Raw genomic sequence first — 25,784 nt, 5'->3', positions numbered from 1 at the left:
CTAGGCAAAAAGTTGGGGGTAACCATAGTCAGATATCCACCTTCCTACATCTTCAATGCAATAATAAACAGTCTAGTTAATGTTTGTTTTGTCTTTGCAAAGTGAGAATTAAAAAACAGCATTACAGCCTAGGGTTCATGTAGCTTTGTTATTCATTATAATGACACTATTTTTTTTTTAAAGAGTAAATGTTACATCTAAAATCCTCACTAATTCAAACACAAATATTGGAAAGAGATATTGCACGTAGAGAAACATGTTTGGCAATAAAACACCTACATAGATGCACTCTATGTATAAATTTTGATAAAGGTTTTATGACATAAAAGGGATGAGGCTGTGGCCAAGGACGTTTTAAGGGAACAGTTTATGGCAAGAGTGCATGGCGGTGACAGCACAACGACCAAATACAAATTATACAATCATCTTTGTTATGTCTTTCTCATAAACGGACAGAACAGGTTCTAGCTGTGTATGAGAATCAAACCTCCTTGAATAAATGTTCAGCAAAATTCTCCAAGGCTACTGTGTTTTCTTACTCTAGCTCTTTTTCTATTTACTTTATTTCAAATAGATTTATCAGTTTTCGCAAAAATATCTCAGGCACAGACTGAGGCAGCAATTCGGTACAAGGTACATCATTCTTACCAGGTGACTTGCCCTGCTGTGTTGAGCCTCTCCGTTCTCTGCATCGGGCTGGAGGTGAGGCGGTTGCTTCTTTTCCCTGTTTGGCACCTGTTGTCACCTCATATATTAAGAATTCGATCTGCTCTTCTGGGAAAGTTGGATCTGAAGTGTCAGACAAATTCTTTACGCCGTGATCTACCTGAAATAAATATATTATGCTATGCACCATTTATTGTTCACCCTTTACTTCATAGCATTAAAACAGAAATGAGTCCAAAATGACAGATATACGTCAAACAAACCATGAAACAGAAAATCAATACCTGATTTACATTTTAGAACTATTATATTTCTTCCTTTTACAAGAAAAACTTGAAAAGAAGCTATTTCCATAGATATACAACCTTATATAGAAGTAAAACTGCACTGCCAATACCAGAGCAACCTAGAAGGCTACCCTAAGGCACTACCACCACCTCCTGAGAGACGCCTGGAGGACTCCTCGAAAATTGGATTGAAGCTAGCTCCAACAGTGGCAAGGAGAGTTTTGCCATCAAGGAATTCACCACCCCAGAAGCCTCTGCCAAATCCATCATCTCTTCCCAGGAACTCTGCGGCAACCCCCCAAACTACTTCAAAGCAAAATTGAAAAGATCTATAATAACTTCAAAAAACAACCGAACCCTGAGAGCATTACCAGCAAGCTGCACACCGACCACTCGATGGGACATCAAACCAACTGGAGAACACTCACAGAGGAAGACACCACTTCTATAATGAAAACCATGCACTCCTTGATCCCGGACCCATGTCAACATCACATTTACAACCTAGAAGAACCTGTGATCAGCAAATTCCTCACTCACATCCTCAACGCTTCCATCGAGTCTGCAATGTTTCCTGGGACTGGAAGAATGCTGCAGTCACGGCCCTCCTCAAGAAACGGTCAGAAGACCCTAACGTACTGAGCTACTTTCGCCCCATCTCCCTACTACCATACCCAGCTAATGTGATAAAGAAAGCAATAAACCAGCATTTCACCAATTACCTGGAACTCTTCAACTTTTTCAACCACTCCCAATCCTACTTCCAACGCAACCACAGTACGGAGACAGCACTCATTGCCGCCAGAGTCGAGATCCGCACCCTTCTAGATTGTGGAGAAACCTCTTCCCTCATACTGCTGGATATCTGAGCTGCGTTTAACACTGTGTCACACTACAGCTTCATCAAAAGACTTCATGTAAAAGGCATCCAAGTTCCAGGCCTCAAATTGATATTTGTACCTTCCTCACAGGGGGAACCCAGCAAATCAGAGTCCATCCTTATGCATCATAGCCCAAAGACCTGATCATCTCTCAGCCCCACCCTATTCAACATGTACATGACACCATTCGCTGATATCATCAGATCTCACAGCATCTCATACACCATTGATACTCAAAGTGCAGGTTCGGGGGCCGCATGCGGCCCCCCTGACCTTTACGTGTAGTCCCCTCGTCAACAGGAGTACTGGGCTGTGGTTTACTCAGTTCATCACTAACAATAAAAAGATGTTAAATAAACAGGCAAGCATTTACTTAATGGTAATTGGTGTTAAAGAAAGGATGTAACAAGGGAGTCCTGCACAGCTTTACCTTAAATTACAATTTTTTAAGCAACACCTTGCAGCAAAAGTGTAAAAATATGACAGTCTTTTCAAAATTCCAAAAGTTTATTTAGTACAACTGGTTATATCAGTGCATCTATAAGTATTAATTTAAAAGTGATAGAATGCAAACATGAATTTAGAAACATTAGGGCCGATTACGATGGCGGACAGACTGGAGTCCGTCCACCATCGTGGTGGTGACCGAGACCATCTGCAATACATGTGGCGGTCCCGCACACCCAATTAGGATGCGACAGTCACTATGGCGGTCGCATTTTGCACTTTAACATTGGGGCGGGTGCTGCTGACTGGAGCACACACCGCGATGTTCAAAATGCATGTTGTGCATTTGACTGCACTACGTAACAGGTACCACACGGTGCCTGCCACTTGGTGCAGTGAAATATAGGGGGGAACAATGGGTACCCCCTCAGTGCACCCACACCTCCCCCCAACACAAGGGGGGCCCGCAACGGGCCCCCAAAGCCAATCTCCACCGGCCTTTCAATGGCGTTTTCGCCACCACAGAAAGGCTGGCTGAAGACAGCATCCTAATTTGGCGGACGGTGCCTGCTAGGTTCCGTGGCAGACGATCTTTGCGTCCGCTATGGTCGCAGTCTGGATCCCCCGCCATCGTAATGTGGCGGGGAGAAAATCGCGATCCGATGGCGGAAGGACCGCCACCGCATGGCCGGCGGTGGCGGTCCTTCCACCATCGTAATCGGTCCCATTATTTCTTAGCTCTGCCCTGACACCAATGCAAATAGTAAACTTCAGAGGCAAGTCAATTGTTATGTGCACTATTTGGGTGGCCTGGGTTTCTATTATACATGAACAACATTATAGTTTATTAAATCAAACATAGGAGAAGGTTTTGTCCAGTGCAGATCCTGAAGCCATGCATTTCAAGGTCCTTCTATCCCAGATTTTCTGGTTTCACATTGTTCTATTCAGCTACTTGATGTATATGCTTCGCCTCCCCTACACCCACTTTACCTCAACTCCCTCGCCCAACCGCCACCTCGCTGGCATCAATGTAGCCCTCGGACACACCAGGCACCAAACAGTTTGGCCCCTGGGAAATTTTTTGAAAGCACCTTGTCCTACATCAATGACACCCAGCTCATCCTCTCAATGTCAGACAAGTACACCATGGCCAGATCCAACTTCACAAAATGCATGATGTGTGTAGCAGAATGGAAAAAAAATCAACTACTTGAAACTCAACTCGGACAAAACAGTGCTGATCCTCGGGAACAAGAACTTCCATGGAGACTTCCCTTGGTGGCCATCAGAGCTTGGCCAAACACCATCACCTACTAACCATGCACATAAACTCAACATGGCCTTACAGGTGAATGCAGATAGCTCCTTCCGCTCCCACATACTACGCATTCGCTGAACAAATCTTCAAATGGATCCCCAAGAAAACAAGGCATACCGTCACTCGAGCCCTAGTCACCAGTAGACTAGACTGTGGCAATGCATTCTGTGCCGGAACTCCCACCACCTCCTCCTCCACCACCTCCAGACTATCCAGAACGCCGCAGCCAGACTCCCCGGTGCACCAGACTTCACGGTGCACCAATATCATGCCTCGCCTCCGAGAACTCCATTGGCTGGCGATACACAAACGCTGCCAATTTGAATTTCTCATGCATGCATACAAGGCACTGAACAACATATCAACAGAAAGGCTGTTTGGGGATTTTGAACGAATGCAGGTATGCACATACAGGAGTCTCCTTTGCCCACTGGGGTTTTTACTGTGGAACACTGGTCTGATTTTGGCGGCACCCACTGGGGTGATACGATGGAGAACTACAGGTTCCAGCATGCTGAGTTGCACTCATTCACGGAGGCAGAGCTTGTTTTACTTACCAAGGTGTTCCAAGGAGGACACTGTGCCAGTGAGCAAGAACACTTCATTGTTCGAAACGCGTTGGGTATACAACTTTGAAGGGAGTTATTCTGTTGTCTGCTGCGCTGCTTTTTTTCCTTCAATAAAGGCTTTCAACTTTCTGCTGTGGCTCCTCAAATGGACGCTCTTTTTTGATGGATAGATATATATATATATAAAACAACAGTCCTGATCTTCCAAATGCAAGGAGGAAGAAAACAGCAGGTCCGGACCTCAAACAGGCAACCACTTCAACAAAAAAATCCTGATAGGCGGGTTTATGGACACAAGTTAAGATTTTTTGCTCCATAAATTATGCAGACAAGTGTCCGCCCCAGACGCGTTTCGATCGCCTCCGCGATCTTGATATATATATTTTTTTTTTACTGAAAAAAACAAAGGTTACAGGGACATTATAGTTAGGCTCAAGTTTTACTCGTACAAAAGCAGAGAAATTCAGCAGTTATAGTTGGCATATTGGTGCAGTGGCATCCGCACGTCACGAGCCCCTACCCACTTGGAGGGGCGTTCCTTGACGCTTTCCCCCGCAAAGGAGATATATATATATATATATATATATATTCAGCAGTTATAGGTAGCCGAGCGAACTATAACTCGCATTTCCACAATGCGCTGCTTATGACCTTACATATTACATCATTGATGACAAGGTCAGTGACATCACTGATGACATCACTGATGACATCCCAAATGACATCACTGATGGACTGAAAGACATTTTTAAATAAAGTTCAACTCTCAGAGGCCCATTAGAATGTCCGGCGGATTGCCACTGCCCGCATGGCGGTGGCGATCCGCCCGATATTCTTCCCCGCCCGCATGCCATACTCCCCCCGCCATATTACTATGGCGGGGGGGACCCAGGAAGATGGAAAGACCGGTCGCCGGTTTTCCGCCCAGTCGATGAGTTGACTGGGCGGAAAAGGTTTTAATATGGTGGCGGTGTCTGTTAGACACCGCCATCCATATTATAATGCATGCTGGGATTTGCCTGCAGTCTTTACTATTGGGGGCCCGTAGCGGGCCCCCAGGAAGTTGTGGGATGGGTGGTGCACATGGGGGGTACCTATGGTACCCCCCTGCAGTTTCATGCACAACATGGCAGGCACCGCACGGTGCCTGCCACGTTGTGCATGAAAATGCACGACATGTCTTTTTGGCCTTTCGGCGGGCGGTGCTGAATGCACCGCCCGTCGCAATGTCAAGAATGCAGGATGCGCCTGAAAGTGTGGCGGGCGCATGCTAATGACCAGCACGGGAAAGCCGCACTTATGGCACGTGGTCCCTTTCAAAATCAGGATGCCACCATCCTAATGATGCCCTAAATATTTAGGTGCCGATTACGATCCGGTAAAAACCGGGTATGAACCGTCGGTCGGAGCGTTTTCTCCGTCCGACTCGTACCCGGGCGTAGCGCTGGGGGTACGCACCGTACATACATGGGTGGGGGTACGACTCGAACGTACACAGGTGTACATACACGGGGGGGTTCGACACGTACACAGGGGGTTCGACACGTACACAGGTGTACATACACGGGGGGGTTCGACATGTACACAGGTGTACATACACGGGGGGGTTCGACACGTACACAGGTGTACATACACGGGGGTTCGACACGTACACGGGTGTACATACACGGGGGGGTTCGACACGTACACAGGTGTACATACACGGGGGGGTTCGACACGTACACAGGTGTACATACACGGGGGGTTCGACATGTACACAGGTGTACATACACGGGTGGGGGTACGACTCGAACGTACACAGGTGTACATACACGGGGGGGTTCGACACGTACACAGGTGTACATACACGGGGGGTTCGACACGTACACGGGTGTACATACACGGGGGGTTCGACATGTACACAGGTGGACATACACGGGGGGTTCGACACGTACACAGGTGTACATACACGGGGGTTCGACACATACACAGGTGTACATACACGGGTGGGGGTACGACTCGAACGTACACAGGTGTACATACACGGGGGGGTTTGACACGTACACAGGTGTACATACACGGGGGGTTCGACACGTACACAGGTGTACATACACGGGGGTGGGTGGGGGCTGGGTGGGGGGTTCGACTCGAACGTACGGGGGCCGGGGGGGGGTCGGCGTGTACATACGGGGGCTGGGGGGGTGTTCGGCGCGTATGCGGGCACATGTCTCCATGGTTGCTATGGAAGTTCGGTGCGGACGGTGTTTTTTCCATACGGTTGTAACATCGGACGCACGGGATGGATCGTAATTCCGCGGTCGGACTTCACTTTTCACATTTGTACGGTAAATCGTCCGTGGACGTGACGGACACATTTTCCGACCCGAGGACGTGTGGGGAATAATTCCCAATGCGATTCGTATGGACTTTTTCCCATGCGAATCGTAATTGGCAGTTTGTACGGCACTTGTACGATTCGTACGGTAAAAAGACCGGATACGAGTCGTACGGGGAATTTATTTGCCGGATCGTGATCGGCACCTTAGTATAATATTCCTTTGACTTTTCTTTCTATGATCAATTTAGAAGAAAGCCACCTTTTCACCGCCCCAAAAAATAAAAATTATTCGCGACTAGCGAAGTCATCGCGATGACATCAGTAGTCGCAAAGAGCTCGTGGTTTATACAAAGTGTAAAACATATACAGAAACAATTCTACAGTATATTTAAAAGTAGAACCTTATTAATGTACTTTTCAAACTCGTATTTATCTAGTGAGTTTCCAGAATAATCAACTCCAAACAGATTTTTATCCGTTTCCACAAAGATAGCGGAAGTTGCAATGAAGTTGATAATCACAAATAATGTGTGTTTTTCAACAACTCTGAAATGTATATGTAGAGGTATCGTGCACATGTTTAGTATAGCTGTGCAAACATTTTGGTCTTTTTTTATATCTGAAATGGCAACACAGCAATGAAATGATGGTCAGTAGGAACAACAGCTGGACCAGGATGTGGAGAAGACGGACACTGAAGATGTGGAAGAAGAGGTACCTCCACAAAAGAGAGCCAATGTGTCATGGGAGTTTTTTACACTCCCATCAGCTGCCAAACTTGTGCAATGCTCAATCTGCATGAAGTCCCTGTCTAGAGGGACCAACAAGAAATATTCATGTGGGACAACGTTCATGTTATACCATCTATAAACACATCATAAAAAATATCTCCAACTGGCGATCAAGCAGTGGGAAGCTGGAGGACCATCTACTTCAGTGGCTGCAGTAACAATTCCTGGTCAAAAACACCCTTCTGAGGTGCAGAGTACTGCAATATATGTAGCTCCAGAGATATCAAGAATGGCCATGTACTGCATGGACTGTAGTGTTGCCATAAGTGCTGGTGAGCAGTCTCAGACAGCTATTCGCAATGCTGCAAAACAGCATTCATGCAAATTATTTTCCTCTTTTATATCTTTTCCACATTTTTCAGTGCACGTTTATTCAATTCTTGCTGTCCCAGTTGCCATTTTTTTATTATAAAAAAGTACAAAATAATGTTAAAACTTTACAAAAGACTTAAAGAACAATCATTGGCATAGCCAATAGGTCTCTCCTTTGGGACCTTATAAGTGTTTAGCCATGCAACAGTTGCATAACTAAATACTTATAAGGTCCCAAAAGTGAGACCTATTGGCTATGCAAAGCGGCCGCGAAAGTGAAAGTGATCGCAATTGCGATCACGATTAAACCTCAAAGTGGCCATGCGGCCACAAAAGTGAAAGTAACCGCGGTAAAGCGCGGCGCGCGCGCCCGCGCACATGCACTGTAGCTCTAGGCTGGCCTGGTAGCACTTTTTGGAGCCCTCTCAATAAGTCTCGCCAGACCAGCGCATGCGCTGGGTCAGGTGAGACCTAACAAACGGTTCCTGTTGGAACTGCCTTTTACAGTTAAAAAAGATTCAGTATGTATATATGTTGGAATGAGTGTATAATTGGTGTATGGATAATTGAATGAGTGCACCACTGGTGCATGAATTTTACAATGAGTGCAGCAGTGGTGCCTGAGTAAATCTATGGGTGCATAAGTAATGCCTGAGTGATTGGATGAGTGCAAACGTAGTGATTGCATGTGTGCATGGGTAGTGTGTGGCTGAATGGATGAATGAATATATAGTGCCTGAGTGAATGGAAGAGTGGAACGGTAGTAGTATTCAGTCAAAATAAAGGGTTGGAAATGTCGACTTACACTAATATCGAGTTTTAAATATCATGACACAGAAATATCGACAGCAAGAATATCATGGTCAAGAATATCGACTTTAAGGTAAGAAGTATTGATTTTAAAAATGTAGAAGTCATTAATATTGTTTGCAAAAATATAGTTGTTTAAAATATAGATTTTTTAATTAGCGTTATGTATTTTAGTACATATTTTAAATGCATGTGTTGTATTTTTTTTGTATAAGTATTTTCGATATTTTTTTAATATATGTGTTAAATTTGTTGTAGTTAATAATTTTATTTTAATTAAATTCTATGTTTTGTTAGTTCCGTAGCGGGTTGTGGGTTTATAGATGAATGGGGTGGGAAGAATTTTAATTATAATAAATTAATGAATATTTTTTATTTATTAATATTTATTTAATTGAGATTTTATAATGTTAATTGTATTTTAAATATTGTTGGGGTAAATTTTATGTGTGGGTTGCGGGGTTTATAGGGGTAAAGGGTGGGTAGTAATGTATTTTTTAAATAATAATTAATTAGTTGTTCTTATTATTAATTAATTTCATAATTAATAATGGTGATTTTATAATGTATTTTAGGTGCGGATTGCAGGGTTTATAGGGGTAAAGGGTGGAAAGTAATTTATTTTTAATTTAAAATGAGTTGTTAATTAATATTAATGAATTTATTGACATTTAATTATGGTAATTGTGTAATTCATTTTAGGTGCGGGTGATGGGTTTTATAGGGGTAAAGGGTTGGAAGTAATTTATTTTTAATTATTAATAATTAGTTGTTAATATTAATTAATTAATTGACAATTAAATATGGAAATGTTGCGGGTTGTGGGGTTTTTAGGGGTAAAGGGCGGGAAATAATATATTTTTAATTAATTAATAATTAGTTGATAATTAATATTACTTAATTGATCATTAATTAGGGTAATTGTTTAATTTTGTTTTGTGTATGGGTTTTGGGTTTATAGGGGTGAAGGGTTGGAAGTAAATTAATTTTACTTACTTTATAATTATTTGTTAAATATTATTAGTTATTTAAGCAATTTTTTAAAATGTTTTTAATAATTTGTTTACGGTTTAATTTTGGGTGTGGGGACTATGGGTGTAAAGGCTGGGAAGTTAATTACATTTTCTGTATTTAAATTTGTTTTTTTAATTATTTTTGTTTAATTGATAATTAATTAGGTTAATTATGCAATTATTTTTATTTTTTATGTGGGTTGTGAGTTGTGTGGTGTTATAGGGTAGGAAGTAAATAGACAAAATCTATGTAATAATTCATCTTTTTGTTAATAAATAATTTCTAAATAAATATATTTGTTTCAAAATAATTTTTTATTTTATTTAATATAATATCTGTAGGTATTTGTGATATGTATTTAATATTATAATGTTTTTATTTTTTTATTTTTAATATTAAATATATTTTAATTTTTAACATATTTATATCTTCTGTATTTAGGTTTTGTAGTTAAAAAAAATCAATTATGATATTTTGATTATTTTTTATTTTGAACTGACTGGAGTGAAAATAGTGCTTTTTACCCCTCCGCAATCCAACACTTTCCCTACAGTTGCACTCACTGGAGTGCTAATAGTAATTGTTACCCCTCCGCTATCAAACATTTTCCCTACTGTTGTACTCACTGGAGTGGGAATGGTAATGTTTACCCCTCCGCTATCCAACACTTTCCCTACTGTTGCACTGATTGGAGTGGGAAATTTAAGTTTGAAGATTTTTAAAATAGTTTAATGTTTTAATTTATGATAGAATTTTTTTAATAGATTTTATGTTATTGGTATATGTTAGATATTCAGTAATAGCGCCGTATATGCCGTACATGCAATTCTGAAAGTCCAGATATCAAATAATATGTATCATGTTAAGATGTATTCATTGTGGGAAGATCGCCCATTCAGGGCTTGATATGACTATCTGGCATGTAAAATGTGAATAGTAATTTGAGGAGGATATTACATGTTTAGTAATGACTGCCATGGAAGGACTGGAGTAAGTCCTATGTTGATGTTGCTTGTATTGTATTTATGTTTACCTCAAGTCGGTGCCGACCACAATTGAGAAAGGCGGCAGCCGAAACGCGTTTTGTCGTGTGTTTGTCCTAATAAAGATCAAGGACAACTGTTCCCGTGAGTGCTGGTATCCTTGTGTTACCGCGAGCCTTGTAGTTATACGCGGTGTCCGTCACCGCGTCCGAAAGCACCCGACCGCGAGAGAAGGGGAGCAGACGGAAATTGAAGCGCGATTGAAATCTCCCTTCACCGCCGCGCAAGAGCGATCATCGCAACATTGTATCGCCGGGATATTCGAAGAGTGCCAGTAATTGTAGCTAAGCGAAGCGTGGATTCATCTGACGCAGCCGAGCAAAATGAAGATCACTCTTCGTATCCGGTAAGAAGAGACACTGAAAGTATGAAACAAGACTGAATGTTTACAAGAAAATTAAGTGAGCGGCAGGTCGAGGGAACAGAGGAACACGTTGGAATTGAGCAATCGCACTAAGTGAAATGTTTAACGTGGAGGCACGACGAGAGGTAGCAAATGAAATATTCAAGAAACAAGGCGATTACCGTATGAATGGCAGTAGCAATGGCAGTGGCCAAAATGCAGCTAGAGGGGCCAATTTATTGAAAGAACAGTTCATGAAACTAGAAAGGCTTTATGAGCAGGAAGTTCGTAAATGGTGGGAGGCCACCTCACTTCAGCATTATATTGATGTGCAGAGGGTTACGCGTGGGCTACGAATTTATACTGTCCCCGCATACGAAAATACTAACCCTCTGCTTTTGGAAGAATGAACGGAGCATACTGCGGCATTGTCCAAAGGTATGCTGCTCATTCTAATAAAATTTGCATGGAGTGACAGAGAAAAAACGCTACATGATATCAACGAATTAGAGAAAGAAATTGCCAAAGACTGCGATAAAAACAAGCAGGACGAACTCAAAGAGGCTATGAAAAAGCACCTTATAATGTATGAACAGAGAATCAGACACAGAAAACAAGATAAGTTTGAACGCGACGAAAGAGATTATGAACAGGGCCGTGTTCTTACTTTTGCAAAAAGATACGATCTACCCAGGAAACAACTGCTTAGTAACAAGAATAGGGTTACAGCAGAACAAAGGGATACCTCAGAATCCGAGGTAACAGACGCAGATCTGAGCAGTGATGAAAGAGAGCCAAGACCCACAGCAAGTGAGACCACTACTCCTTTTCACGAGGAATTCCGGAACATCAGAGAGACATGGGGCAGAGGTGGGAGAGGGAAACCACCGGAACAAAAGAAAAGAGCAAACGCCGGACAAGGAGAGGTGGCTGGAACAAGCACCAGCAGCGCCTCACCGTGAGTGACCCGGAGCAAGCAGGGGACCAGACGATAACCCCACAAACTCTCACGATTGGTAATTTGACATCAAGAGTATTGAATGCAGCGGAAAAGGAAGTGTTACAACTTGGATTAAGCTTTTTACCATAAAAAAATCAGAATATACACAAACAAAGATTGATCTGTTCAAATTTTCAAGAAAAATGAAACTGTTTAAATATTTTAAAGGCAAAAATCAGACACAATATGGGAAAAGAAAGATCACAGATATAGATATGGATAGCCTCACAGCTGGTGACTTGGAAACATTGGCGGTGCTTGAAGATCTTCAGAATGAAGGTGATCCAAGAGAATTGATTCCAAGCAATGTGAGAACCAAGGACCAATTAGGGATAGCACAAGTGAATCCAGGCAGTCCCTTCAAACCTATATCTACATTTGTTCCCCTGATGCCGATGGATTCCATTGATTTTTTCACAGAAGTAGTGACCAAAGAACTGGTCAAACTTCGCAAGATGAATAACAAAAAGAGAATGGGTGGAAATATCACGGAGAATCAAAGAAGGGCGATCAAGAACTTGAAGGAAGATAAGACAATTACTTGCAAACCATCAGACAAAGGTGGAAATATTGTGTTGATGACAATGGATTACTATAAAAATGAAGCTTTAAAGCAGCTCAGCGATGAGTCGAGCTACGTGAAGGTAGCACGAAAGGATTTTGAAAACAGCATTACATCTTATTGGATGCTCCTTAATAAATGGTACGTACCATAAAGGCCTATTGTCTAAAGAGGAATATGGTTTCTTGGAATGTAAATATCCACGACTACCTACATTCTATCATCTTCCTAAACTGCATAAGGATGCAATACGTCCCCCTGGTCACCCTATAGTTTCATCCTTGGGAAATTTGACGGAGCATATGTCCAGGTTTGTGGATTTTTTCTTGTTTGAATTCGTGACACAATTGGTTTCTTATATCAAAGACACTAAGGATTTTATAAACCGGGTGGAGAACTTGATCTGGGAGGATGATCTAGTAATGATGACACTTGACATTTCAAGTCTATACACCAGCATTGATCATATGCAAGGAATTGAAGCAATCAAGTACCTTTTAGGAAATTGTCAGATGAACCTGGCAGAGCACAACAACATGCTGATTGACTTTGTGAAATTTTGTCTATGTAACAACATTTTTTTGTTTCAAGATTTTCTATTCAGACAGATACGCGGTACTGCGATGGGCACATGCTTCGCCCCCAGCAATGCAAATGTATTCGTTGGCTGGTGGGAGAAGCAGGTGGCCTGGGCAGAGACTAACAAAAATTGGACCGAAAGGGTCGTGAGTTGGAACAGATACATAGACGATTTGTTCATTGTTTTCAGAGGTACAGAGCAACTAGCATATTTGTATTTGAGAGTGTTGAACAAAAATGATCTTAATCTCAAGTTCACAGGAGAAATAAGTAAAAAATCTGTGAAGTTTTTGGATCTTATGTACTTTCCCGCAGAGGGCAGACTGTGCACATCCTTGCACAGGAAACCCACCGTGGACAATTCCGTGCTGCACGCAAGTAGTTGCCATCCAGGAAAAACTATAATAAGTATTCCGTATGGCGAACTTCTTAGAATAAAGAGGAATTGCACACGCGATTGCGATTATCAAGTTGCAGCCAAAGAAAGTATAAAGAGATTTGAGACAAGGGGTTATCGAAAAGAAATCCTAGAGGAAGCAATGAGAAAAGTAGACAGAAAATCAAGACTTGAATTGCTTAGTGTCAAAATTCCTGATACAAAAAAGAAGAATGAAATCAACAATAATTTTAGGATGATTACTGAGTACTCTAGTGATGCTCAGGACATCAGACAGGTATTCAGGAAGAACTGGCACATCTTAAAATTAGACCCTACAATAGGGAAAGACCTACCAAAAGCACCACCTATGACATTTAGGAGAGCAAGAACACTGTGTGACAGCCTAGTTCAGAGTCATTGCAGCCAGGAAAATAGATCATCTGCTTTTGGTAGAATTGCAGGTTTCTATCCATGTCTTAAACGTAGGGCATGTAGGAATAGCAAGAAGGTTTTGAACTATGCTGTGCCTGGTTTAGATCAGCCAAGAAAAATCAGTAAACTAATGAATTGCAACACATGTTACACGGTGTATTGTTTGGTTTGTCCATCTGGTTTGCGCTACATAGGAAGCACTATACACCCCACCAAAGTGCGTATCTTAGAACATCAGAGAGCCATCAACAACAAAGATGTAACTTATCCGGTGGCACAGCACTTTGAGGCATTCCATTAGAGCAACAGGCATCTGTTGAAATGTTTCTGTATGGACCATGTACCACCAAATGTGAGAGGGGGTGATAGACAGCTGCAACTTCGAAGATTAGAGTCGAGACATATTATCGATAATCAGACAAGAATGCCATTTGGTTTGAACAGCGGAGAGGAAATGGCTGTTCACCTGTAGTTAGGGAATCTGTATGTTATGAACAAAACATAGCAATTGGAAGGCTAAAATGTACATAGGATTTAAATAGTCTTGTGCAACATTCACCCATTCAGGGTTAGATATTCAGTAATGGCGCCGTACATGCAATTCTGAAAGTCCAGATATCAAATAATATGTATCATGTTAAGATGTATTTATTGTGGGAAAATCGCCCATTCAGGGCTTGATATGAATATCTGGCATGTAAAATGTGAATAGTAATTTGAGGAGGATATTGCATGTTTAGTAATGGCTGCCATGGAAGGACTGGAGTAAGTCCTATGTTGATATTTCTTGTATTATATTTATGTTTTCCTCAAGTCGGTGCCGACCACAATTGAGAAAGGTGTCAGCCGAAACGCATTTTGTTGTGAGATTGTCCTAATAAAGATCAAGGACAACTGTTCCCGTGACTGCTGGCATCCTTGTGTTACTGCACGCCTGGTTGTTATACGCGGTGTCCGTCACCGCGTCCGAAAGTTCCCGACCGCGAGTGAAGGGGAGAAGACAGAAATTGGAGCGCGATATATATGGGCAGGCGTATAGCGTAACAGGCAGACTTCTGGATTTGTGTATATATATATCCCAAATCCAGAAGTCTGCCTGTTACGCCATACGCCTGCCCATTAATCTTCGGTGACAGCCGTGGTGGCAGAAGCAACAAATGTCTTTCAAAACAGTCGAAATTCCAATCGGAAAGGAGGCGGCACACCAATTCAATCCACGGGTGATTTATTGTGCAGAAAACAACGCGTTTTGTTGCGTTTCATCTGGAACAGCCTTTGTCAAGTTACTATACAACCGCTAGCGGAGCCCTTAAGTACATCATAATAGAAATAAAAAGCATTCTACAATGCGCGATATTAGCAATAATCATATTACCGTCAAAAGGCATAACTCTTCATTAATCTTATTTATTATACATGTCAAAATGTATATTAAGGTGCCGATTCCGATCCGGTAAAAATAATTTGCGTACGACCCGTATCCGTATTTTTTTATGTACGAGTCGCACAAGTACCGTACAAACTGCCAAGTACGATTGGGACGTAAAAAAGATCTACGAAGAGCGTCGGGAAAAGTCTGCGATAGTGCGTCGGAAAGTGTCCACGTCCGAATATCGTTGGGAAAAGTGTACGAAAGTGAGCCGGAGAGTGTCACTTACAAATCGTAAAACACAAGTCCGAGTGCGCAAGTACGATCCCGACCGCCCGTCCGAATACACAATCGCACGTAAAAAGGCCCGTACGGAGCCAACGCAGTAGCACACATGTATACGGGTAAACTCATGCCCGTGTACGAGCCGTACAGCCCCCCCACCCCCAAATATGTCAGCACCGTACAACACCCTGTCCGCACTGCACCTCAGGCCCGCAACTGTACGCGCCGTACCCCCCGATGTACGCGCAGCACCCCCTCATGTACACGCCGTACCACCGCATGTACGCACTGAACCCCCAGGCCCCCACCGCATGTATGCACCGTACCCCCAGCCCCTCACCGCATGTACGCACCGTACCCCCAGCCCCCCTGCATGTACGCACCGACCCCTGCACCGCATGTACGCACTGAACCCCCAGCCCCCCCACCGCATGTACGCACCGTACCCCTGCACCGCATGTACGTACTGTACTCCCAGCCCCCCACCGCATGTACGCACGGAACCCCTGCACCGCATGTACGCACTGTACCCTCAGCCCCCCACCGCATGTAAGCACCGTACCCCTACACCGCATGTACGCACTGTACCCCCAGCCCCCCCACCGCATGTACGCACCGTACCCCTGCACCGCATGTACGCACTGTACCCCCAGCCCCCCCACCGCATGTACGCACCGTACCCCTGCACCGCATGTACGCGCCGCACACCAACACCGTACCCCAGCCCCCTCACCCAGCATTGCATATGTCCGGATCGTACCTACGCGAAAAATACTCTCACAGAACCAGGACACTGTAAAACAGCACAAGGAGGGTCAATCCGACTCGCACAACAACACAAAACACGTCGACATGACAAAATACATCTCAAAGACTGACCTGGCACATCCAAACAGGCAAACAGAGGCCCCAAATCACAACCACCACTTATAACACACCCACCAAAATTCAAACACAGCCACACCCAAAAATGGACCATAAAAAGGGCCCACACACACAACCCATGAGCCTTTGCAACAGACCCACTGCTGCCAGACCCCACTGACAAACAACCGCACACAACTCATACCTTTGCTACACCTTCACTCACACACCTTCACACAAACACCTCCACAAACATCCTCCTCTTCACATTCACACACACACACCCACAACCATCCACACCCACACCCCACACCATGCCCACAGACAAGAATCCAAAGTTCACCACGGCGGAGCTGGAGCTCCTTGTCAATGAAGTCAGCAGAGTCCAGCCACAGCTGTTTGGAACATTGGTCAGACAGACCAGCATAGCTGCAAAATCAGCCATGTGGCAGAGGATTGTCGACAAGGTGAATGCTGTTGCGCCCGTCCGAAGGACCAGGCATGAATGCCAAGCCAGGTGGTACGATCTGCGCAGGGCGGTCAAGAGGAAAATGAATGAAGAACATGCCAAGACCAACATCACTGGAGGTGGGCCACCCCGCAGACCCGTACACTACCATCCCTGGGAGGAGAAGGTGATGGCCATGCTACCGCCGGAGGGACTACACGGAGTCGAAGGAGTCGCAGAGCCTGGTGAGTACACAAACAACTCACATAACTTGGGGGGAATGGCATCCACACCCCAACCACCAGAGCCGCAACTAGAGCCAAATTTCGGGGGAGGCTAAGACAAAATTTCGGGGGGGGGGGGGGGATGAATCTTTTAAGCCATAGGCAGAGTGGAGCTGCAGGGGCTCTTAAAGGGGTGAAACAACAGCGAGGCCTCATTAACATGCAAATGGTCTGTGAAAGACCTGTGAAGGTCTCAGGTGCGGCTGTGAGTGCGCCGGGAAGCTGTCTCATCCCAGGCTGCCACACACGACGGGGGGGGCTGAAGCCCTGTGAGTCCAATAGGTGTTGCGCGCCTGCCAACCACAACAAATGCACGCACCTACCCCCAAGCACTCACCGCACACAACCACACCCAAAAACCACGCCCATGCCACTAACGTCACCATTCACCCATCACAAATCAAGGCAAGGCCATGTCCAAGGCTACAACAACCACAAACACAAGGCTGGATGTCCGGGAGGCTGGGAGGGTGGGCCACACACAACACATTGTCAAAATGAGACGCAGACAACAATGTCCTCAGCCCATATGGCATAGATACATACCCATGCACAATGCACAGGGACTGGCAAAGTACTGACAAGGTAGCTGACACTGGGCCCTGCTGTATGCAGCACAAGGCCCTCCTGGGACCACTGTACACCCAAACACCAACTCCACAAGCACAGGTATCTAGCACAGGAACTCACACACACTGTCATGCCAGCCTGCACCATGAGGGGACACACACATCACCTGGGAGACCCAATGACAACTCACACAACACACAACAGCACGCCCGGTCACACCCCCCCCTAACACAAGCACACCCCCCCGGGGCAGACAACGGATTCACACACTCCCACAATGGACATGTGACACAACAAGACCAATCCAGAGCCAAGTAAGCATCAGAACCAACTATCTACAGGTCACACACTCAGGAGAACATCCCAATCAGTCCCCCGCAACATGCCCATCCCCAAGTGGACACTGAGAGGAATGCTAGGGACATCCAACTACCTGGGTGAACTGTGTCAACTTGAATATGTATGAAACATGGATGTGGCATGAAACAGCATTAACATTGTCTCTCTCTCACACACAGGGCAACGTCGATGATCTCCCCCCAACACTGGGGGGGGAAGAATCACAGTCCCAGGCACCGCGTGAAGACGATCACACCGGCAGCGACGACTCTCACCACTCCGTGGATGACCCCGACCAACCTGGCCCCTCTGGTGTACAAGCCCCTGCAGCACCTGCGTCTGGTACATCTGTGCCAACCCCCACCCCCAATCCTGCCACATCCCGGGAGACACCCAGGAGCCCTGCTCGCACTGAACAACGCAGCCAGTCTGACCAGGAGGGACAAGGTTCTCAGGGCACCCAGGAGGAGGCAGGCAACCCTGCAAATGCCATTCATCAGGGGTCCCGTAGACCCGATGTGCCCACAACGGCAGGCCAGGCTCGTGTGGGCAGGGGTGGTGGGAGTGGAGGCAGGCGGAGGCGCGAACCTGACCAGCCAGCTCAGGACCCCGGTATGTCACACATACGCAACATCCTGGACTCATACCGGCGTGACACCAGAGGCATGGACCAGGTCGTGTCCAGACTTTCCGGGATGCAGGGGACCCTCGATGAGATAAAGAACCTGCAGGTCGAGCATCATGCCAGTCATCAACAACACCAAGGACGGATGGAGGCAAGACTGGCTGAGCTCCTGGCGGTGCACAGAGACGTGTCAATCACTCCGTCAGATCGCCCAAAGTCTGGCAAACCCTCCCTGTGCCACCAGGCGTAGACCAGCACCAGACACAGGGAGGGAGGAGGAGGATTCATCTGACGGAGCGTCCCTAGCATCGTCAAGGCCTGCATCTGAGGGTCCCCGGAGGAAGGTGGGTCGTCCACGTAAAAGACCGTGAGAGTCAGCGGACCATCCCCATCTCCCAGGTCACCTGGCCTGGCACCTGGCCCTCTGGCACACCAGCAGCACCTCACCCAATGACATTCTCTGCCACATGGACTTGCTGGTCACAGTCTGACCAATGATGACCAACACTGTGGTCTGGACTCTGATGACTCCAACTGACAAGGATGCCATCTCCCCCTGTGAACTTTGGATTCTATGCACCCGGTAGAGCACCTTAGCACATCTACCAAAAGACTCACCCCACCAAAAATAAATTCATATTGTTCTGCACATGAGATGTTGCTGTCATTTTGCATTATTCAACAACATATGTGTGTGGAAATGTCTAACTATGCCTGAGTGGTGAACAAACTCCAGCCATCCATACCCTGGGATCAGAGTCTGGTACAGGACACACATGGGTCACAAGGTATCATTCAATGTAGGCATGGAGCACAACACTCACCTGTGATGGCCGCTGGCTGCTGAGGGGGGGCTTGCTAAACAGTGCGGACAGACCTATTTGGGAGATCATCATCAAGATGTAGAGGTCATGGCCCATGTGGAGGTACTCGGGGAGGGAGTCCCAGGTATGTGTGGCCAGGTGGGAGAACAATGTCCTGTATGCTGGAGTACGGTGGATGTGAAGAACGGTGGCCAGGGCAAGGTTGGATGCACGGAGATGGCCCAACGGGATCTAGGATGACAGACGTACAAGGTTGGTGTGGGGTCAGGGTTGTGGACTGCCTCCTGAGTGTGGGTGGGGAGTGTGGAGGTCATCCTGCAGCAGACAGTGATCCATTGCAGCTATCTATGGTGGACGGTGATGTGGCTGGGGCGCAGGGTGTAGCAGCTGAGGTGTGCAGATGCCCCCTGGAAGTGGACCAGTTACCTGGGAGTTCGGATGTACTTGCTCCATAGAGGGCAGGGCAGTATATGAGACGGATGTTGTCATGGACCTGGGGGATGGTCTGTCGTAACTTGGAGTGGATCTATCTGTGGATCATGTCCATAATGCAGAGGGCGTTGCAGCATGAGGTACAGATGCTGTGGACTAGCATGGCATATGTGAGCGAGCCAAACATGATGCACACCATCTCGTGTGTGTGGCCACTGGGTGCCTGTGCAGGGCCCGCAGCAGCAGGCGCCATCTCCCTGAAAAATGCCCCATTTTGCACACAAAGTCTAGGACGTCAGAAGGACAACAGCAACAGGCGCGTGTGTAAAGTAAGGAGTGTCCAGTGTCACATGGCACACCCAGAGACAATGCATGCACAGCCACCAAAGAGCCATTACACCGGATCAGGAAACTGAAGGGCGACCTGCGCACAGGAGACACACCCTCAGCAGCTGGTGATGGCCCATTGTGTGGTCGACCTTGCTAAAAAACATACACAACCATGTACTTCATGCCCAATAGAGAGCCTAATCCATGAGCAACTGCATGCATGTCGCTAGACTACACATGGACTCCTATGCATTATCGACAGCAATTATGCCAGAGATGCCGCATGCCAAGTGGCAAGAAACCCGCATTGACAGAGAAGAGGCACCTTGGAGTGTGACGAACACCTTTATTACTCAGCCTCACACCAATGGAATTGCATCCATTGGAACAGAATCACAGGTCATTCGGCTGACCATGTGTGACCTACACTGGACACCCCCTGCAACACACAGATGTGGTAAATCCTACTGAGCTGGCACACAAGTGAAGGGGTTGAGCCTCACACCCCTTGCTGCACACGGAGAGTGTACAATTCCCCATTGAGCCTCATATGGGGATGTCCCACACCATGTCCACCATTGGCATCCCGTATGTTCCTGAGGGATGTTATACACACATTGATGCCTTCATCAGAATCCACAATCCATGACAGATGACTGTCAGGAAGGGTGACTATCAATTCATGGGAGCCATGCAACACGTCAGGTGGCCCATGGTGAGTCGACATGAATGCACGGTAACACAACATGCACAGGAGCAGTCCCCACATATCACAAACACGTACCACCCACAAAACGCCTTGCTGCACTCCTTACCCAAAATGACTTTTCACCATGTCTGTGCATGTAACTCTGATCCAGCACACGTTGCAATACTCATGAGGAATAGCAGGAGTGCAATGATGACATGAGCAGACGACAGCCGCAAGAACGTGGGGAGGACAGACACACAACAATTCAGCGAAGAGCTAGTAATCCGCAGACATGTACATGCACTCTACAGGATTCATGTTGTCACCATGCTAATGAATTTTGTGTACCCGCTAAAATTTGGGGAATGACATCATCACTTGAATGACACATCAAAACACACCTCCAAGTCACTTAGCACACAGTCAGCTCGACACACACATTGCAACACATGCCACACAAGGCTCTAAGCGTGCACACTCAGACACAGGGACTCACCATCATGAGAAAAAGTTGCGGATAAGCTGACTCCGGATGTCCTCATCCTCATCCTCACTTGCCCCGTGCCCGAGCCCTTCATCCTCCACGGGTGGATTATGCAGCTCATGCGGATCCAGGATGAGGAGCACGGCCTTCTCCACTGCCATGTTGTGCAGCATGCAGCACACAAGGAAGATTTTGCAGACCTTCACCGGGGCATATGGGAGTGCGCCGCCGGTCTTGTGGAGGCACCGGAATCTGCTCTTCAGGAGTCCAAACGTCCTCTCAATCACGTGCCTCGTCTGCCCATGGGTGTCGTTATACCGGTGTTCTGCGGCTGTTCTGGGGTTGCGGAGCGGCGTCATCAGCCATGGCATGTTGGGATAGCCAGCGTCCCCTACATGGAAACATCATGGACAGAAGTGGGTCAGGAGAAGCAGTAAGATATTAAGATACTGCTAAATACAGGACTAACAGAGTATGCCCACCAACAAGACATGCACGTTCGTTGCGCAGCTGCAGCATCATTTCAGGCACCCTGCTACGCCTCATGATGTAGGCATCGTGTGCTGATCCTGGAAAACGGGCACAGACATGGGATATCATCATGTTAGCAAGCCATACCACAAGGGCATTGATGGAGTGGTAATGTTTGCGGTTACGGAAGGCTACTTCCTGTGCGTGTGGTGGTACCAAAGCCACGTGTGTCCCATCAATGGCCCCAATGACATGGGGCATCCCTCCCAGGGCATAGAACTCACCCTTGACACCTGTCAACTGCTCACGAGTTGGGAAATGTATGAATTCATCCAGGTGTAACAACATGGCCTCTAACACATCATGCAGGGCACGGCTGAACATGGTCTGGGACATGCCACCTACATCAGCTATGGTCAATTGAAATGTACCCGTGGCAAAGAAATGTAGGGCTGCCATCACCTTCATCTTGGCTGTCAGTGCAGTAGGATACCTGTGTAGCGGTTGGAGGCTTGGTTCCAGCCTTGTGGTCAAGTTGTCAATCAACGGTTGGGAGAAGCGGTAGCGGCATATACAGTCACGTTCCCTCATGGCAGCCAAGTCTGGCATTGGTCGGGGGAGAGGCGGTGCCCTGCAGATTTTTGGAAGGAATAACGAAGATTGAGTACAGCACTACACCACTGTCAATGAACTGAGCACATGTTCAACAGCTAATACACATATGCTACATACAGAGTCTGTACTGTGCAATGCATCCAGGACACGTATGCCAGCCAGGTGACACCCCTACCAACATTCAGCTACACACATGGGTGCACAAGGTCAACATGACATGCCATGGAACTAGCTGTGTCCCAGTGTAAGTGAACAGGCAGACGCATTACAGGAGTGACAGACAACCACATATGTGCATGAGAAGGATGTTTCATCATACAGACCGGTTGCGGCACACTAGAGGCACAGGTCACATGTCCTTGAAATAGGACAGTCCACACACCTTGCCATGAAGGGGTACATGTCAGGAATGATCACACATACATTGAGACTACGCAGATATGTCCTTGTCTCGCAAGTCCATGTGCGATGCATACATACACCCGTTACGTCTGATTCCACATGTGGCCTGGTGTGTGTAATAGTGTGCCATGCCCATTGACACGCACACACATGTTGGATGCAGCAACAGCAGATGCATGTCATGGAACAACTACAGCAAGCTCATGGGAACACATGACACACACATGACATAGTCACATCGTGCAACGCCGGTAGTTACATGTCAGGTGTCATAATCCGTGTCCCTGGCATCAGGGGACAGTTGCGGGTGTAGGTGACTGTGCCATGCCAGTGATGCAGTGCTCGACTGTCCCCAGAGAGTAGCTCCTCTGTATCAATTGATATCAAGTACATTTCTGTTGTGTCATGCTCCCCATTGTTTCCCAGTGGCATGGTGGGTAAACCAACTGTGTGGTGCGGGGCCTACATATGTTTGTAGTATTGTAGATGTCACTCATGTTGCTGTTCATGCTATGCGCTGTGTCCTATTTAGTTTGGACTCATGTGTCATATGTATACAGGTGTCTGATCATTTCCTGTCTCTTCACCTTGCCCACAGCATCGTCGGGGGAAACCGAGGGAGACACTGGCACGGACGTGGGGGAGGGATCCAGCACCGGGGCCACCAGTGCTGGGGAGTCTGGCGCAACAAGTGGCACGGAGGCCGAAGGGAGTCAGGCGGAGGACCTGTCCAGTCCCATCACCGCCCTCCCACTTGCTCGGGTCCCTTGTGTCCGTGCTAGGCGACAACAGGTGCGTGAGAGACGGCAAGGAGGTGTATTTAAAAGGTGAAGGGTGCACTTCCACTCCGGATCATCCTGTGGTGTGTAGGCAGATTAAATTGCATGGTGCTTATCATATGCACGCTCATGATTTAGCTTCTATTCTGAAGTGGATTCGTGTACCAGTCATGACCCCGTCTTGTACGCTGCTTGATAACGGTAATTATGTGCTGTTCAATGATGAAGCTTGCTGTGGTATGCTTCCGGGAATTCCTCACATCGTGACTGTATCACTACGAGTGGTTTTTGGTCATTACGTCCTTTTCCCACCCCCGCATGGCCGGCTCGATGTATCCATCTGGCCTTCCATTCCAACCTTGAAGGCAGAGTTCAACAAGATGAGCAGAATAAGGGCTCTATTGTCTCAAAAAAAAGTCGTATTGACTCCATCCCGAGAAACATTTGTCCTTCACGTAGCTCACACGCGCACAGAGGTGCAAGCGCTTTTGGACACTGATCTCCCACTACATATTTGGGACTCGGATTCAGACTATCTTTCATGCCTCGTCAACAAGTGGCCTGGATGTTTTTTTTCTAACTTGTGTGATCCGGCCTCGTGACCTCCTTCCATACTCTGTTTGGTGTGATCGCCGCATTTCATCATTCGATTTTTACTAGCGTCTTCGGAGGTCTCCCTTTGCTTCTCGCACTCGTGGCTGGGGTGCTATTATTGATCTGCGTACTACGCTGTGGCTTCACAACTTGCGTTACAAGACAGCATGCACCGGCTGCTCCATCTTCGCCAACAGATGCTTGAATTCTACGGCACTCTGCCACTGGTGACCTTAAGCAGTGCCTATGGATTGTCCTTCCGGTTTCCCTTCTTTACCTGCGTGCAACCTGTCTTTCATTGCCTAGATTGTCCATTCGAATGGGCTCTGGATTTGTGCCTGTCTAACTCGGTGTCTCCTGACCCGGATTATGATCGACTGATGAGCCCCTTAGTGGCTCATGAGTTGGACTGTTCTGGAGTCAGGATTATGGCCTGTGCTGCAGCACATGGAGTCCTAGGGAATTGGGACATCGGAACGGCTGCAACTGAATTCTTATCCAGAAGTTATCTTGATGTCCCCACCTGTTGTCCACAAATGGTGCTGGATGCCCCAATTGTTGAGGAACACGTGTGTTCTTTCCCCCTGCTGAACTGGATGGCGGATAATTTTGCGGAACGTTCTAATGATTTCCTCTTGGAAGCTGTTGCAACTTATTGTGCTTATATCTTGATGGATTGACTTTAGCCCTGCTCATTTCATGGTGCAGCCATCGATGTCATGTTTTGTCCCCTTTTACATGGTTCATTTACCTGCAACATCGTTCATCATTGACATTTCTTTTCTGACTTATTCGCTTCCCTTCTATGGACTTCCAGTTCATGCCCTTGGTTCAGGTCTATCAAACTTGAACTCTGCGTTCTCGATATCGCGCCCCTAGTGGTTAGTGGTACGAAAAGGGGTGGTTGTAGTCATGATTCCTATCTCCCTATGTACAATGCTAAGTTGGCACCACCACGTTAGATGTCAGTGAGCCATCATGCCAATTCTGCTGCTTTTGCACGCGACACTGTAGTTGCGTGTTATCAATTTTAAAATGCCTACTCGAGTTTGCTTCACATGAGGACTGCCTGTTGTTTGACATCCTTCACAGTGAGCAGCGAGCTTGTACTGTACATTGTGTACACAAACAGTCTGGGTGACTAGACGGTGCATGTTGTTTTGTGCAGCTTGATCGTCCCACTATTTAGCCATCACATGCACGCAGCTGCAGATACCTGATAGACGAATGCTTGCCTTATTGCAGGGCAGCACGTTTGAGTTTCATTGTGATAGGGAACTTTTACAGGAGAAGAGACTAGATGATCCTGTGATGTGATACCACTGAGCTGATCTGTACGGTGGGGGGTCCCCCGTTCAAGCCTAGAGACCTTCTATTAGTCAAATGATACTACTATTGGTTTACTGGCGACAGGAAGGTTGCTGTTTCCACTGTCATTTTCTCATGATTGCTCCTTTCATTGTCTATGATATTGCAACAATGCTGATGCTTATGAACTTAACCATTTGTATGCTTATATTAGCCACGGTACTGTATCTTAGGACGCGAGGTACATTGAATGAACTCTTTCAACTTTACCGTGTCTGTGTCTATTTTGTTGTGGACTGATCTGAGAATAATGACGA

At 46.3% G+C, this 25,784-nt stretch overlaps 1 protein-coding gene across 1 annotated transcript in view; it reads right to left on the bottom strand.

Annotated features, from left to right (window-relative positions):
* HSF5 (heat shock transcription factor 5) overlaps window positions 1-25,784 on the bottom strand; it is a 1,208,320-nt gene that overhangs the window by 336,027 nt on the left and 846,509 nt on the right. Inside the window, exon 5 of the mRNA XM_085649733.1 lies at window positions 649-826. Coding sequence (XP_085505859.1) covers window positions 649-826 — 178 coding nt within the window. The remainder of the gene's footprint in view (window positions 1-648; window positions 827-25,784) is intronic.

This window comes from Triturus cristatus, chromosome 3_2 (genome assembly GCF_964204655.1).
Source record: "Triturus cristatus chromosome 3_2, aTriCri1.1, whole genome shotgun sequence".
NCBI lineage: Eukaryota > Metazoa > Chordata > Amphibia > Caudata > Salamandridae > Triturus > Triturus cristatus.
This window is presented reverse-complemented; position numbering and strand designations above follow the sequence as displayed.